The sequence below is a fragment of the Oncorhynchus masou genome, chromosome 30, assembly GCF_036934945.1.
Source record: "Oncorhynchus masou masou isolate Uvic2021 chromosome 30, UVic_Omas_1.1, whole genome shotgun sequence".
Classification (NCBI taxonomy): Eukaryota; Metazoa; Chordata; class Actinopteri; order Salmoniformes; family Salmonidae; genus Oncorhynchus; species Oncorhynchus masou.
The window spans coordinates 781321-799661 of NC_088241.1; the positions used below are offsets into that span (position 1 = coordinate 781321).

The 18341-nt window shown below is 43.2% G+C and overlaps 1 protein-coding gene and 1 pseudogene across 2 annotated transcripts; both read left to right on the forward strand.

Moving 5' to 3' along the window:
• The first annotated feature begins 591 nt into the window (after positions 1-591).
• On the forward strand, positions 592-15072 carry LOC135521738 (RUN domain-containing protein 3B-like). Of its 2 annotated transcripts, XM_064947429.1 has the most exons (11): positions 592-712; positions 7949-8064; positions 8183-8316; positions 8700-8785; positions 8900-8989; positions 9078-9158; positions 9303-9483; positions 9814-9971; positions 12889-13035; positions 13288-13391; positions 13484-15072. In XM_064947429.1, exons 1-11 carry the CDS (start codon positions 618-620, stop codon positions 13711-13713), a joined length of 1422 nt encoding a protein of 473 aa, XP_064803501.1. In that variant the 5' UTR covers positions 592-617; the 3' UTR covers positions 13714-15072. The 2 variants fall into 2 exon arrangements, with proteins under 2 accessions (XP_064803501.1, XP_064803500.1); XM_064947428.1 differs by lacking the exon at positions 12889-13035.
• Positions 15073-15894: 822 nt separating this feature from the next.
• Positions 15895-18310, forward strand: LOC135521741 (E3 ubiquitin-protein ligase TRIM39-like; annotated as a pseudogene).
• Positions 18311-18341: the final 31 nt, after the last annotated feature.

An 18341-nucleotide genomic window follows, 5' to 3' on the forward strand; every position in this document is an offset into this window, starting at 1 on the left:
GATGAAACTCCCACCAAGTTGACAACATTGAAATGGCCCTCAGTGGCGCTGCCCATGTTGATATAACCTTTTGGCTACTAGAGTCTTCTTTCTTCTTCTCCTTATTGATTGGCATGCCAAGTGTCGGTTTAACAATAACAGCATTGGAGTTGACATGAGCACAAACCAATCTGGGACCAGGGTATATTTGGTGTGAAACATTTTCATTAAACCTTTTAGATGGGTGCAGATGTAGGAGAGAATAAAGTACTTTTTTGTACTATTGGGATGCACACATAGAAAGTCTCTTCGTGTCCCAAGACCATCGAGGTTACCATCGGTAGCCTAATTCGCTCTAAACAGGAATTTAAACCGCCCAGACATCCCGGTACTTGGTTTGGGCGTTTTAGCACAACCCCGTGACTGTTTCTTTCCCAAATTACTGGGTGATTTCTGTTCATCCACCTCCTTCTCGCCCTATACGTTGACTTTCAACAAACGAGCGAGCGTGCTGGAGTGACGCGGATAGAGCCCGCGGGCGGTGGCGTGCACTGTTGAACCCAACCTGCTGATTTAAAAGAAACAGGGTCAGCAAATACTGCGCACCTACACCGGGGAGATACGACTAACTGGCGAGGATGGCGTCACGTAGCCTGGGGCTGCATGGAGCTCGCAAACAGGACGCTGCCAGAAGCGGAGCTGTGGAGAGGAGGAATCTACTGACTGTCTGCAGGTAAAATAATGCTCGGCTTGATTGTGTTAATTTACTAATTGGTGAGATAAGTGACCGCATTCTCACGCGACTGATGATTGTGTGTGGATGCTTTTGAAGACGGTATGGTAATTGGTGGTATAGGCTATATTTCTAAATAACGCACATAGCCGAACGTCCTTTGTCTTGCTTCAGTTGCATCGCGTTTACATTACAGTATTGATGGTGTTCTATCGACATGAACTGTAGCCTATAACGCCGCACTAGTTCATTAGGCTTCTCCAATGGTTCCGCACGCACGCGCCACCACCACCACCTATGAGCCTTAATCATCAATGGAATCACAGTTACCTTCATTCATTAATTAGGTGCCCAACTCAATACCGGTATAGTCTATAGAGTTCACATGAACGAAGACAATTAAACACACAGCTATGAATTGGCACGATACTGTGCAATGTGTGATTCTCTTAAATTATTAATCTGAAGTATCATGCTCTTCGAACAGTACAAATAATAGTTTGGTGGGTGCTTATATTTGTCCTATTTCCCACGCGTGTGTGTGTGTGTGTGTGTTAGCGATAGTGATGTCGTTCTCTGTGGATAACATCATGCTGTTGAACGCCCTATCAAGTATAGCTCCATCAGACCCAGCCGTATGCCCCCTGTGGTTCTAGTGAAGAGAGAGATTTGGTAGATACTCTCACTCAATCAGTAGCCACGTTAGCCCCTTTTTGCTGCTCCCACACATGACTACTGGTGCATCGCCATTAAAGATCACTGCTATCAGAAAGCAGGGAGTGGGCATTGTACTCGCATGTCCCCAGGGCTGCGGTTTATTTTCATGGCGAGGTGGTGTATCTCATCTCCAAGCCATGGTTGGTGACAGGTGAGGAAACCACAACCGAAGATTTAGCAGGCTTTGTTTTCCCTTTCTGGAGTGGCTTTTCACAACCTCAGTGTCAGTTTACTCCAGGAATGTCACTTTTCAAAAACATTTAATGTGCAGTTCTTGTGATATTATTTAGTTGGTTTGGTGAACTATGCTCACGTGGTCAGTAACCTTGCCTTATTCCCGAAGACTCATGTTAGCTCACTAAGCTAATGCCTAGGCTTTCTCAGTGAGCTAAATCGATAGTTTGGGACTATAAGGTTCTATCTACATTTTGTCCAGATTGAGTTATTGACATAGCCTTGTTATGTTCAATGTTCTATACCTATACAGTAGAGAACATCTAAAGTCTAAATACCTCAATTAATTTTAAGTGCAACAGAATACAAGATAAAAAGCGCTGACACCTTTCAAACCAATGAGGGGTTGGAACTTTAAAGCCAATTATCTCAGAATCATCAATTTGCAGATAGAACCTTATAGTCCCAAGCTCTCAAACTCTTAGTTGATGTATGCAGAGCACTTGGGTTCAATATAAGTTAGTTTATAGTGAGCAACTGCTCTAGTCTTAATAATCGCTTTGGGTCATCAGGACCGACTGCCTGAACCAATGATATGAATAATGAAAATATAAATCCTGTGGAATGAGTTCAGATCCAATCAAACACTGCTGCAGAATATAAATAGATACAGTTTATTGGTTTCATTGATCTAATATGCAGACAAGGCTGTGAAGTTCCTGTGTCCTCATCACTAAGGAATTATCATGGTCCACAGACACCAATACAGTCGTGAAGAAGGAACGATCTCTGATCCCCAAAGTACTACAGCTGCACCATTGAGAGTATCTTAACCGACTGCATCACCACTTGGTGTGGCAACTGCTTGTCGTCCAACCGGAAGGCGCTAGGTTAGTGCATAAGGCCCAGTTCATCCCTGGGGCTGAGCTCCCTGCCCTCTAGACCCTCTATACCAGGCAGTGTCTGAGGAAGGCCTTAAAAATGGTCAGACTCCAGCCACCCAGGTCATAGACTGTTCTCTCTGCTAACGCATGGCAAGTAGTACCGAATCACCAAGTCTGGAACCAACAGAATCCTGAACAGCTTCTGACCGATAAATAGTTGGTCTGGGTAGCTATTGTTTAACTATCTGCACTGACCATTTTGCACTAACTACGCTGCTGCTACTGTTGCCTAGTTACTTTATACCTACCTATACATAACAAACTCAATTACCTCGTACCCCTTAACATCCACTCAGTACTGGTACCCTGTGTATATAGCCAAGTTATCCTTACTCATTGTGTATTTATTCCTTGTGTTATCTTTGTCTATATTTTTTCTTTCACTGCATTGTTGAGAAGGGCCCGTCAGTAAGCATTTCATTGTTAGTCTACACCTGTTAACAAAGCATGTGACAATTCTTTTTGAATGTCATCTACCATGCTCTGGGAACTGTCATTTCTAATCACTGATGGGGGGGAGATGTATAAGGACAACCGTAACCGTTTTAGGTCTGAACTTGATGAGGATTCAGTGGTACACAGGGTAGACGGTTAAGTTCGCCTGAGACCTCTGAGCACCTGTCTACATGTCATCAGATCTATGTGCCTAAATGCCGCCTTAGAAGTGGAGGAGTAGGCCACTAAAAGCATCTGGTGATGCATGTGCTGTTTATTCTCTCTGTCTCTTTTCTGCCCCTCTCTCGGTCTCCTCTCCCTCGCCTCTCAATTTAATTTAAATTAAAGGGGCTTTATTGGCATGGGAAAAATGCATGTTTACATTGCCAAAGCAAGTGAAGTAGATGATAAACAAAAGTGAACTGAACAATAAAAATTAACAGGAAATATTACACTCACAGAAGTTCCAAAAGAATAAATACATTTCAAATGACATTGTCTATATATAGTGTCGTAACGATGTGAAAATAGTTGACGTACAATAAGGAAAATAAATATGGGTTCTATTTACAATGGTGTTTGTTCTTCACTGGTTGCCCTTTTTCTTTTGGCAACGGGTCACACATCTTGCTGCTGTGATGTCACACTGTGGTATTTCACTAAGTAGGTATATGGGAGTTTATCAAAATTGGGCTTGTTTTTTGAATTCTTTGTGGATCTGTGTAATCTGAGGGAATTATGTGTCTCTATGGTCAAACATTTGGCAGGAGGTTAGGAAGAGCAGCTTAGTTTCCACATTTTGTGGGCAGTGTGTGCATAGCCTGTCCTCTCTTGAGAGCCATGTCTGTCTATGATGGCCTTTCTCAATAGCAAGGCAATGCTCACTGAGTCTGTACATAGTCAAAGCTTTTCTGGTAGTCCGCCACTGTGTACTCTCTGTTTAGGGCCAAATAGCATTCTAGTTTGCTCTGTTTTTTGGTTAATTATTTCCAATGTGTCAAGTAAATATCTCTTTGTTTTCTCATGATTTGGTTGGGTCTAGTTGTGTTGTTGTCCTGGGGCTCTGTGGGGTGTGTTTGTGGACAGAGCCCCAGGACCAGCTTGCTTAGGGGACTCTTCTCTAGGTTCATCGCTCTGTAGGTGATGGCTTTGTTATGGAAGGTTTGGGAATCGCTTCATTTTAGGTGGTTGTAAAAAAGTATATTTTCTGGATTTTGATCATTATTTGGTGTTTTACGTTGTACACTGAGGAAATATTTGCCGAATTCTGCATGCAGAGTCTCAATTTGGTGTTTATCCCATTTTGTGAGTTATTGGCTGGTGAGCAAACCCAAGACCTCACAACCATAAAGAGCAATGGGTTCTATAACTGATACAAGTATTTTTAGCCTGATCCTAATTGGTATGTTGAATTTTGTGTTCCTTTTGATGGCATAGAAGGCACTTCTACGTGTGTGCGCACACACAGTTGAAGTCAGAAGATTACATACACTTAGGTTGGAGTCATTAGCTTGTTTTTCAACAACTCCACACATTTCTTGATAACAAACTATAGTTTTGGCAAGTCTGTTAGAACATCTACTTTGCATGACACAAGTCATTTTTCCAATTTATTTTACAGTTTATTTCACTGCATCACAATTCCAGTTGGTCAGAAGTTTTATATACACTAAGTTGACTCTACCTTTTAAGCAGCTTGGAAACTTCCAGAAAATTATGTCATGGCTTTAGAAGCTTCTGATAGGCTAATTGACATAATTTGAGTCTATTGGAGGTGTACCTGTGGATGTATTTCAAGACCTACCTTCAAACTCTGTGCATCTTGGCTTGACATCAAAAGAAATCAGCCAAGACCTCAGAAAAAAAATTGTAGAGTTCCACAAGTCTGGTTCATCCTTGGGAACAATTTCCAAATGCCTGGAGGTACCACATTCATCTGTACAAACAATAGTACACAAGTATAAACACCATGGGACCACGCAGCCGTCATACCGCTCAGGAAGGAGACGTGTTCTGTCTCCTAGAGATGAACGTACTTTGGTGCGAAAAGTGAAAATCAATCCCAGAACAACAGCAAAAGACCTTGTGAAGATGCTGGAGGAAACGGGTACAAAAGTATCTATATCCACAGTAAAACGAGTCCTCTATCGATACAACCTGAAAGGCCGCTCAGCAAGGAAGAAGCCACTGCTTCAAAACTGCCATTAAAAAAAACGGGGACAAAGATGGTACTTTTTGGAGAAATGTCCTCTGGTCTGATGAAACTAAAATAGAACTGTTTGGCCATAATCAAATGTATTTATATAGCACTTTGTACATCAGCTGATATCTCAAAGTGCTGTACAGAAACCCAGCCTAAAACCCCAAACAGCAAGCAATGCAGGTGTAGAAGCACGGTGGCTAGGAAAAACTCCCTAGAAAGGCCAAAACCTAGGAAGAAACCTAGAGGAACCAGGCTATGTGTGGTAGCCAGTCCTCTTCTGGCTGTGCCGGGGTGGAGATTATAACAGAACATGGCCAGGATGTTCAAATGTTCATAAATGACCAGCATGGAATAATAATAATAATACTACAGAACAGTTGAAACTGGAGCAGCAGCACGGCCAGGTGGACTGGGGACAGCAAGGAGTCATCATGTCAGGTAGTCCTGAGGCATGGTCCTAGGGCTCAGGTCCTCCGAGAGAGAAAGAGAATTAGCGAGCACACTTAAATTCACACAGGACACCGAATAGGACAGGAAGTATTCCAGATATAACAAACTGACCCTAGCCCCCGACACAAACTACTGCAGCATAAATACTGGAGGCTGAGACGGGAGGGGTCAGGAGACACTGTGGCCCCATCCGATGACACCCCCGGACAGGGCCAAACAGGAAGGATATAACCCCACCCAATTTGCCAAAGCACAGCCCCCACACCACTAGAGGGATATCTTCAACCACCAACTTACCATCCTGAGACAAGGCTGAGTATAGCCCACAAAGATCTCCGCCACGGCACAACTCAAGGGGGGGTGCCAACCCAGACAGGATGATCACATCAGTGACTCAACCCACTCAGGTGACACACCCCTCCCAGGGACGGTATGAGAGCCCCAGTGACTCAGCCCCTGTAATAGGGTTAGAGGCAGAGAATCCCAGTGGCAGAGGATCCCATAATGACCATCGTTGTGTTTGGAGGTTAAAGGGGGAGGCTTGCAAACCGAAGAACACCATCCCAACTGTGAAGCGCGGGGGTGGCAGCATCATGTTGTGGGGGTGCTTTGCTGCAGGAGGGACTGGTGCAGTTCACAAAATAGATGGCATTATGAGGCAGGAAAATTCTGTGGATATATTGAAGCAACATCCTCAAGCTATCAGTCTGGAAGTTAAGGCTTGGTCACAAATGGGTCTTCAAAATGGACAATGACCCCAAGGAAGGACAACAAAGTCAAGGTATTGGAGTGGCCATCGCAAAGCCCTGACCTCAACCTATAGAACATCTCTGGGCAGACCTGAAAAAGCGTGTGCGAGCAAGGAGGCCAACAAACCTGACTCGGATACACCAGCTCTGTCAGGAGGAATGGGCTGAATTTCACCCAACTTATTGTGGGAAGCTTGTGGGAGGCTACCTGACACGTTTGAGCCAAGTTAAACAATTTAAAGGCAATGCTACCAAATACTAATTGAGTGTGTGTAAACTTCTGACCCACTGGGAATGTGATGAAATAAATAATTCTCAACTATTCTGACATTTCACATTCTTAAAATAAAGTGGTGATCCTGAGTCAGGTAATTTTTACTATGATTAAATGTCAGGAATTGTGAAAGCCAAATACATTTAAACTCTTAAGGTGTATGTAAACTTCCGACTTCAACGGTATATATTTTGAGAGACTGGGTTGAGTGAAAAAGTAGTCTAGGGATGAGCTCTAGTTGTACCTACCGTGGGAGTCCCCTTGAAGCCTACCATTGACTATGTACATGCCATACTCAGTGTGCAACAGAGCTGCAGGAGTTGTGACCTGTTTTTGTTGTCGTAGGTGTGCCTAGGGGGCCATATGGGGGAGGGAATTTTCTTTATTTAACTAGGCAAGTCAGTTGAGAAATTCTAATTTACAATGATGGCCAAACTAGGACGATGCTGGACCAAATTATGTGCCGCCCTATGGGACTCCCAATCACGGATTCGAACCAGTGTCTTAGACCACTTGCAGTGTCTTAGACCACTACGCCACTCGGGAATGCTGTCCCCTCCAGGTAGGTGTTTGTCCCCCTGTGTGCTGAGGGGTCCGGTTCTGGCATTTCGGTCGCCACAGACTCTTACATGTCCCTTTCCCTGGAAGTGATAGATTTCCCCCTGCGGGATGTCGAAGCCGTCTTCATTAAAGTATATGGGGATTCTAGTGGGGGATTTGGTATGTCTCCCGCTCTGTGTATGTAATGGAAACAACTGAAACCTTAATGCCTGTCCTGTTTAGATGAAGCTTTGTCTGCCCAGTCACCCCACTGCCACTTAATTAACCTGCTACTGTGTGTCTGCAGTACAAGAACCACAGCACAGAGATGAATGTTGCATCTCTGTCTGACCAACATGGAAATGAGGCTATTTAAGACTACTGAGATGCATCCCTGTACTGCAGAATCAACGCACAGTCATTTCCTGTGTTTGCTTCATTCCATTAAATCTCCTTGGTGCTTAATAACCTAGACACTAGTTAGGGCTCCTGACCAGAGATACTCTATCGTTGTTGTCATGCCCCACAGTCTGACCTCTGTGCAATCTACCTATATGCTTATGACAGTGATTTTAAATGAATTTGTATACGTCAACGCTCCACTGATGGTGTGCAGTAGAGATTGTTTCCTAAAGCCTGTAAATCATCTGTTCAGTCAGATCTCCTCTCCTAGAGTCACATTTAACAGCATGTCAGAAAAGCACTGATCCGGTTGGAACCCAGTGCAGACTCCGTTAACTGTGTCTGCAGGTTTTCAGTGAAGACGTTGCTTGACCGCTCCTGTTTAGACACGATAGACGACTCCTCTCCGGAGTTCACCAACTTCGTCTCCATCCTGGAACAGATCCTCAGTCACAAACTCAAAGGTAGAGTAACACACACACATGCTAAAAGCCCGTCCCATCTGGACTACTGCAGGGTTGCTGGGTATAGGAGTCAAGATGCCACCTATAAATGTACCTCTCTCTCGCTCCCTCCTCCCAGGTCAGACTACGTGGTTTGGTTATGAGACTCATCGTAGTTTCTGGGATTATGTGAAAGCAGCCTGCAGTAAAGTCTCTCCCAGCTGCATCCACAGCATTGAGAGCATGGAGAATGTCCGCTCCTCCAGAGCTAAGGTGTGTGTGTCTGCACGAGAGAGAGGTTGCTGGTTACGCTGGAAAGCCTTGAGCCATGGACCTTAATGATAACCTCAATATTCCCACGGATCTAAAACACACAACTCTGTCTTTTCTGATGAAATTACACACAGAACAAAAGAAAGCTTTGTTCAGAAGCTTTAAACAATGAATACTGTAGTGTTGTCCAAGAGAACGCCACAGCGCCAGCACACACACACACACCCATGCATGCACACATGCGTGCAGGTGCATAAACTCAATCAGCTGACTGTGGCTAAGTAGGAAGGGCAGCATGTATTTGTATTATAATGATGTCTGTTTTAAAGAGCTACTATGCAGGTCTGATGTATAATGGAAACTTAAGAACTGTGTGTCCACAGGGTCGGGCGTGGATCAGGCTGGTGCTGATGGAGAAGAGGCTGTCTGAGTACATCTCCGCCGCCTTGAGGGACTTCAAAACCACCAGGTCTTTCTCTCTGGCACACACACACACAATGGCAATACAAAACACCAGACTGAGTTGAGTGTTGGGTTTTAGGTGTTCTGAGGATGGAGCTCGTGTGTGTTTTCTGTTGTGTAGGAGATGGTATGAGGATGGGGCCATCATGCTAGGTGAGGAGGCGGGGCTGCTAGCAGATACACTCATCGGTCTCAACACCATTGACTTCAGGTACCCGTATATTATTTATAGTGTTGCTGAGTCAGAGCTCAGGTTATACAGTAAAGGTCTCAATGAAAGTGTTTTCTCTGGTGGTTAGCTTCTGTCTGAAAGGGGAGGGGCTGAATGGAAGCTGCCCAGCGGTGATTGACTATACGCCTTATCTGAAGTCGTTTCAGAGGTATGTGGGAGTCAGTCTTTTAGTCCTTTACCTGCTATTATGTACCCCCGCCCCCTAACCCTACCCCCCCTGTATGTGCCCTATGTGTTGAACTCTTACCCACTCTGTAGTACCCTCTGAAGTGTGCCATTTCCCCCTGTGTAGAGAGAACAGCATCAGCAGTGATGAGGAGGAGTTGAGGACCCTGGGGAGCAGCGGCAGCGAGAACACCACCCCTGAAAAGATGGCCGCCAGCACTGCGGAGGCCATCTTAACCGAGCAGAGCAGCTGGGTCCGCAGGTGTAAACGACTCGAGCAGAAATACCGCATGGCACTGGAACAGAAGGTAACGTCTCAGTGTGTGTGCTGCAGAACACTGTATTGCACTATAGAATGCAGGTGTATTTGTGCATGAGACACTGAGACTGAGATGTCTGTGAGGAATAATTGGAAAGTTAGAAATCAAAATGTCGGGCTAACTGTCAGTGCTCTGTTGAAGAAATGTGCTCTCTTGAGGAAATGGAAACGCACACAGCTTGATATCATTCATTCCATCCTCACCAGAGTACAAATCTACAGAGTACAAAAGTTCCTCCTTTACCAAAACTCTTCCCTTTATCTGTTTTGCTACTGCAAAAAATATAATAATGCAACAACGTGTGTGTGTGTGCGCCAGTGTTATCTGGAAGAGATGGTTCGTCTGAGAGAGGCCCAGCTGTCTCAAGTGATTCCTCAGAACAAAGCTCTTCAGCAGAGACTAACAGACACACACCTCTCACACACACTGGAGAAGGAACAACTAGAATACATCGTACTGGAGCTCCAGGACCAACTGTGAGTTTGTGTATCTGTGAGTGGGTGGAATGACCAGCTGTGAGTGTGACATTTTAACCACAGTGAGAGGGCCAGGGAATTGCAGGAGTAGTGCGCACAGCTGTCTTACTATACTTGTGAGGACTTCTTGGGGACCAACAACCTTAACACCTAACCCTAATTCTATCCCTAAACCTAATTCTAACCTTAACCCTAAGACTAAAGTAGTTATTTTCACAAGTGAGGACCTGCAAAAATGTCCCCACTTTTCTGAGGACTTACTATACTTACAGGTATAGTAAAGTGTGTGAGACGCAAGGTTGTTATTATTAGTTTGAAGTTCAGTTAGTTTTCTGATCCACTTGTCCTTTTTAACTTAGTTTATGAAGAAAAAAAACTTTTTTTGCTTTAGTGTTAGGGACAGAGTAGCCTATGTCACTATGGGCCAGTAATACACCCCCCCCCCCCCTCATCAAGATGACGTAGATACTGTGCCTTGCGAAAGTATTCAGCCCCCTTGAACTTTGACCTTTTGCCACATTTCAGGCTTCAAACATAGATATAAAACTGTATTTTTTTGTGAAGAATCAACAAGTGGGACACAATCATGAAGTGGAACGACATTTATTGGATATTTCTAACTTTTTTTAACAAATCAAAAACTGAAATTGGGCGTGCAAAATTATTCAGCCCCCTTAAGTTAATACTTTGTAGCGCCACCTTTTGCTGCGATTACAGCTGTAAGTCGCTTGGGGTATGTCTATCAGTTTTGCACATCGAGAGACTGACATTTTTTCAATTTTGGTTTCATCTGACCAGAGCACCTTCTTCCACATGTTTGGTGTGTCTACCAGGTGGCTTGTGGCAAACTTTAAACGACACTTTTTATGGATATCTTTAAGAAATGGCTTTCTTCTTGCCACTCTTCCATAAAGGCCAGATTTGTGCAATATACGACTGATTGTTGTCCTATGGACAGAGTCTCCCACCTCTGCTGTAGATCTCTCCAGTTCATCCAGAGTGATCATGGGCCTCTTGGCTGCATCTCTGATCAGTCTTCTCCTTGTATGAGCTGAAAGTTTAGAGGGACGACCAGGTCTTGGTAGATTTGCAGTGGCCTGATACTCCTTCCATTTCAATATTATCGCTTGCACAGTGCTCCTTGGGATGTTTAAAGTTTGGGAAATCTTTTTGTATCCAAATCCGGCTTTAAACTTCTTCACAACAGTATCTCGGACCTGCCTGGTGTGTTCCTTGTTCTTCATGATGCTCTCTGCGCTTTTAACGGACCTCTGAGACTATCACAGTGCAGGTGCATTTATACGGAGACTTGATTACACACAGGTGGATTGTATTTATCATCATTAGTCATTTAGGTCAACATTGGATCATTCAGAGATCCTCACTGAACTTCTGGAGAGAGTTTGATGCACTGAAAGTAAAGGGGCTGAATAGTTTTGCACACCCATTTTTTCAGTTTTTGATTTGTTAAAAAGTTAGAAATATCCAATAAATGTCATTCCACTTCATGATTGTGTCCCACTTGTTGTTGATTCTTCACAAAAAAATACAGTTTTATATCTTTGTTTGAAGCCTGAAATGTGGCAAAAGGTTGCAAAGTTCAAGGGGGCCGAATACTTTCGCAAGGCACTGTACACCATGTACACAGTAGTAGTGCGTCAATTTCCACAACTATGAGCGTGAGGCTTAACTTCTCCTCTGTTTTGGTCCCGTAGCTACCATGTTGCATCGTGCAAATCTCAATGGCCGTGTTAGAGCGTATCACTTTTGTCAAGCCTTTCAAAGTATGTTGCATTGTGGGAAAAAAATGGTCTGACTTACGCCTACATGTCAACTGCTTGAAAATTACAAAAATGTGATCAAAGGTCATTGACTGCAAGTTTCTGCTCTTCACCAACTTAATTCTGCAGCCATCGCCAGTATTGTGGGAAGCTCTATTGCCAACCAATCATCAGGGTGGTTTTGTTTGACCCACGCGAACCTGACCAAAGACATGACTGAAACAGGAACCAATTTGCTGCGCTTTATGTATACAGTGGGTATAATATAAATAAATGTGCTATTTGAGCATTTATCACTAATTGATTGTACACTAGTATACTATGATTTCAGTTTGTGATATGGGGAATTTATGTTTTATTTAGACATTATAAAGAAAACATTTTATAAACAATGGCAACACTGCCATGTTGATCTGAGCCTTGCTGTTTGGAAAACCACATGACTTTCGGCTGTCGCAGATGCATCTCCCCTGACTTCACTCCTCGACTTTTGCCTGCAGTTTGCTTTCGGCCTTACCACTCAAACGCCCCCAATATCTGCAGTGCTGCTCATGGCGCCGTCATCTTGCTGAATCTACATTTAAATATTAATGTGGCCTGCCAGATTCAGAAGCTTGATAATTCTATTTTATTTGAGTTCATTTTGGAGTCAAAGATAATAGTTTGAGTATAGTATAGTTTTTTTTTTTTTTCAAACATTTGTTAATTTTATTTCAGTTTAGTTTTTTCATAATTAGTTTGTTTACTGTATAAACCTTTGGTGTGATGACTTGGCCTGGGTGAATCATCAGAGGAGATGGTTGGGTGGAGGCTAGTTTCACTGAGAGAGTCTCTAAATTAATGGTGTGATCAATTTCATGTCTTCCTTTCCACCCTCTGATCAATATTTTAATTTGGGTTGTGAGGATTTCCTTAGCTTTCCAAATGCTGGGGTTGAAACTGCAGTCATCTCTCAAACCAACAATCAGTCAGGGGTATGGATTTACAGACACAACAGGGAGGTAGAGAGAAGGTGAGGAGGGATTACAGAGAGACTGTCTCAAAATATGCTACGTACCCCAATCTTCCAGGAACACTGAGTAGCTAGTGTCTTGACAGTAGAGGTTTGTCTTCGTGTATATTTCATCCTGCTTAAGGACCGTGCTGAAGAACCATGACTTGAGGTCCAGACAAGAACTGACCGCACATCTGACCAATCAGTGGCCTTCACCCGGTGCCATGGATACCAATGCTGTTGCCTTGGATACCATGCTGTACAGGAATAGGGTGGGGCAGTGGGAGGAGTATGTAAACAGGGATAAATTCCTATTCCACAACATCCTCACTTACACGCCATAGTATGGTTTTATACGGTCCACCCAAATGTGGTTAGTGTGTGTATGTGTATATATATGTATGTGTATATATACTGTACCTGTGAGAAGTTCTGTGAAAAACAATATGAATTTTAACATTCCAAATGGTTATTGCAACGTAGCCATCACACTACTTAGATGCATCCAGAGAGTCCACTTTAATGTCTCTGTGTTCTACAGGAAGAATTTCCAGAGTCTAGAGCAGCTGTCCCAGACCTCTCTGGAGCCCTCACACACACTCAACCTGGACACTAGACCAGCCAGCTCACACTGGCTCCACCATGGTGTGTGTGTGTGTGCATTTCTGTGCTCTCCCCCACTACCAATAAATAATAATAATTTTCTACATGTGTTAACCCCCTCTTCTGCTCCCCAGGGAAGGAGGACACCCCCTCTCTGATAGGTCTATGTGGGTCTCTGCAGTCAGTAGCCAGCAATAAGTCCCTGGCCAGCCTGAAGTACAGTGAGTGTCTAGCCAGCCCCACCACAGAGATGACCAGTCCGGACCTCACCCATGTCTTAGAACCAGAGACCAAGAAACCCAGCACATGGTTTGGAGAAAGAGCGCCAGATTTGGACCCTGGAATTGGAACTGAGCCTTTTTGAATTGAAGAAGCAACTCATGGCTCAAACCATGGGAGCCGCAGTCAATCATTTGGAATTTACCACCCGGACTGACCCTGGAACCAGCGCTTCAGTAGTCAGTCCTTCAATGTAAGCGCAGAGCCGTTGGAAAAACCAGGACTGTATTGACCAGGACCGACCTCATGTTTATTTATTAGTTTGTTGTATATCTGCACTGATGGGAAAACTGCATAGTTGAAAGCCAGTTCCGGGTAGGTATACTGTCACCTATCTTATGTGTTCAGATCACTGCAGACCAAAGAGAACATCACTTGACACTATTGGGATGCAGACCTTTTGTGTCACTTAAAGGACTCCTCATGATGTAAACATGCTCCGCATCCCAGAGATTGACGACTTGAGGAATTGCTTTCTTTAGGATTTATTTGGGGAGGGGAAAGGAGTGTTAGGGTTTGTTTCTCAACAGTGTTAAAGCCTGTAGACTATTGGTTCTGTTCATGCCTCTTCAACTTGCAGGTGTTGTTGTCCTGTTACCCTGGCAACTGAAGTGAGCTCTACTATAGATGGCCAAGGTGGGTCAGACTCAGCGGCCAAAGAAATACACCTCAAAGAACGGACATATTTAGGTATTGTATTCCTGCCAGAGGACTGGACTATCCTCATTATTTATAAGTCTAGTGTAATCATGCTTCCATGTTGGAAGGGCCTTGAAATTTCTAGAGGAGAACAGTGTTGCTTTTATGTCTTCTGTTTCTACAGTCAATCCTCTGTTGTACCTGACTTGTAGCCATAATCATATTATTGAATGTATCTTATAAACTATCAAAATAAAGTCACACACTCCATATATAAACTCCCAGTAATTTATTGGAAGAAGGCACAGTGAAGCCGAAACGTTGGTAAATACCCAATAAATTCCTGGAGGTTTAAATATGGAGTGTGCGGCTTTATTTTGATTATTTGCCATTAGTCAGCACCTCCACACAAACACACTTTTCTGGGTGTGCACCAGTAAATGCTTTATTTTATTTGTTTTTTAATTGAATGCATCTCATCCACAATCCGTTTTGGATTTAACCACACAGTATTATGTTATCTTTATGCGTCATAAAGGGTTTGTGTTCTCAGGAAATGTTTCCTGTCCAACAGGGTTAGGTTGAACCGTTTGGTTAGGTTGAACATAATATACTGTATTGGGGTTGCATGTTCTGTCTGACTGCTTTGAGATTTATTTTGATCAGAGGCATGTAGGGAAAGTGTTCAGGGTGTTCTGTGTCTGTCACTCTCTCACACTCACAGTTAATTGTATTGCGATATTGCACATTGATTTTATTACTTTGCTTTATTTTCTCCTGCTATTTTGAATAAACTACTGTACTAAACATATTTAGTTTTGTTTGAATTATATTCTGTACCAATGTGTGTTTAGTACAGTATGGTCATTCCCCATGTATACACACAGATCTCCATGTGTTACACCTACCATGCCCCTAGTGTTAGAGCGGGATGTAACGGTTAACCCAGCAGGCCCCGGTCCAAAATAATGTCCCTGACAGTAACATTAAACTGGTGTTTAATGACCTGTTCTGTCACCACAGGACTCACATTAAGCACAGTAAATCACAACTTACTCCAGCAGCTACTGAGTAGGAGGAAGCTCCAGGAACACAGATACTTAAATCCCTGCTCACTGAGCAAGACTGATACAAACAGCTGAGAACGAGACTAATATTTTATTTTTAGAAAATGGCTTATAGATCTTTCACCCCCCCCCCCCCCTTCACACACAGATCTCCCAGATCTTCAATGTGTATTACAGAAGACGCAACACAGGACTCTAACTACAACTGCAAAACGATTCATCAACACTGTGGTAAGAAAGCTGCTGACTAAACCAGGGTGAGTTTTGAAATTGAAAGTAACCTCACTCCAAATGCCATTAGGGAGTGAGAAAATGGCCTCCCAGGCATCTGTCCCAGAGAAGGATCTCTCCTGTCCTGTGTGCTCTGAATCCCTCAAGGAACCTGTTCTCCTGTCCTGTGGCCATAGCTGCTGTATAGCCTGTCTGGAGTCATACTGGAAACGGATGGAATCATGGGAATGTCCAGTGTGCAGCATAAAATGCTATAAGGATTCGATGGCTCTTGCTCTGAAGAACCTGTGTATGCCGGGTGAGAACGTTTCAGCTAAACATGTCTGCATAGCAAGCAACTCACACTGTTCTGTCTGGAGCATGAAGAGCCTATCTGTTCGGTGTGTGTGTGAAGGTTCAAGTAAACATAACACACATGAATGTATCCCAGTAGATGAGGCTGCTCTGGATCGCAAGGTACGATACAAAATATCAAATAACATACATAGTATATTCACTATAACAGGATCATTCTCTCCTAGCAAATGTCTAGTGCAGAAGAGGTCCTTATCATATTCAGTTACTCTGTCGTACTTGTACAGCTTGATGTTCTCTTTTGAAGAGCAACATTTTAAGGCCTTGTTCTGTTTAGATTGATCAGAATGTGACATTCTCATACCCATCCATTTTGCGTGCAATCATTAAAATCATACAAGTAAATTAACAAAATTAATTGTAGGAAGAGCTCTTAGAGACAGGACTGAAGCCCTCAGAGGAGCAGCTGGAGGGATTTAAAGAAGTTAAGCTCTGCTGTTTCTTCAAAGCTTTGTTTAAGGTAAGACTGCTTTGTAATGTTACAATATGCATATGAAAGTGTCAGATTTTTTTATTTTTTTTTGCATTTGGCTTGAGCCAAAAGGGGTCCCCTAAATGTACAAAAATATTACCTAGAAATTACATAATTGGACAAAAATGGGTACACCTTCCCACAACTATGAGCAAAAGCCTTAAACTAAGGATTGTGTGGTTTCATGAGTCTAGAAGTTGATTGTTATATCATGTGTATATGAACCATAGAGGCAACATTCAAGCCAACATTTTAAGTAAACCATAAGCAACGGACGTTCCATACAGCCTCTTGAACAGTATAATGTTTTGAAAAACCTTTCAGATTGATATGAAATATAGTGTAATAACTGATGATGACACACTGTCTCCAGAGCCAGGCCCAGAAGACAAATCAGATTCAGGAGGACTTCGAGAAACTTCACCAGTTTCTACAATATGAAGAGGCAGCCAGGATGGCTGTCCTGAGGGAGGAAGAGGAGGAGAAGAGTCGGAGGATGAATATGATGATTGACGATATGAACAGAGAGATAGCAGCCATTTTAGACACAACGAGAGCCATAAAGAAGGACCTGGTATCTGATGACATCTCATTCCTGCAGGTAAGGACCAATATCTCTGTGCTGTCTAGAGGTTATTTGGGATAGATTTATTGATTAACTGATGATTGATTTCAGTGATTACATGTATTATTGATTGATTTGCTCTTTTGTTCACCTGCAGAACTACAAGGACACGTTAAAAAGGTAAGGTGTTCACCTGCAGAACTACAAGGACACGTTAAAAAGGTAAGGTGTTCACCTGCAGAACTACAAGGACACGTTAAAAAGGTAAGGCTATGGCCCATTTGTCCGCAACACTTCAGGTGAAGGGTGAAGAATCTGGACCCTAAGTGATTGGCCTCTACTCTCTCTTCCCTGTGGTTCCCAACCCCACCACTAACTCTTGGATATTCTTCTAGAGCCCAGTGCACAAGCCCAGATCTAGAGCTTGTTTCTGGAGCGCTGATCAATGTGGCAAAGCACCTGGGCAACCTGCAGGTCAGAGTTTTGGAGAAGATGCTGAAGTCTGTTCAATACAGTGAGTCTGATTGGTAAGAATACAATGTTCATATCTTCAAACATTTTTGAATCGCATTCAGACAAAAAAATATCACTGATCTGGCAATAATGTCCCAGTAAATTAAAACAGTGGATCTCTGGTTTTAAACATGTCTGTTTTTCTCTGTTCAGCGCCTGTGATTCTGGACCCCAACACTCCGTGTCTCATCCTGTCTGACGATCTGACCAGTATGAGATTCAGTGATGAGATACAGTTGCTTCCTGACAACCCAGAGGTTTGATAACTATCGAATGGTCCTGGGCTCTGAGGGCTTTGACTCTGGGACACAGTTGGGATACAGACATCAGGGACAATACAGTATGGTTTGTAGGTGTAGTCTATAAGTCTGTCCAGAGGAAGGGAGTGGTACAGACTGGACTCTGGTGTGTAGGCTATTATAATGATAAATACTGGGCACGTTGTCCAAAAGGGCCACAGACTGTCCTGACACTGATCCGATGGGGTTTATTTTCCAGAGTGCAGCTGGACTGGAACAGAGATACACTGTCCTTTTATGACCTTGATAATAACACACACACTTTTACAGAGAGCTTGTTTCCATACATCAACATTGGCAGTAATCTCTACGCTGCTCGGATCTTACCAGGGAAAGCCTCTGGAACAGTGGAACAGCACATTATACCTCCCCATTTTAGCCCTTCTTCCTTTTAACGTGATCAGTTGTGGTACGCTGACGCAACGGAAGCCACCACTACCTCCGTGATTTAGATTTGTTCGACAAGATTCAATTATGAATTATATTATCGTATGAATTATTACATGTTAACAGAATCTACTGGATTGAACCAAATCACAAATCTTTGCTGATCTAATAAAAACAATTGATAGA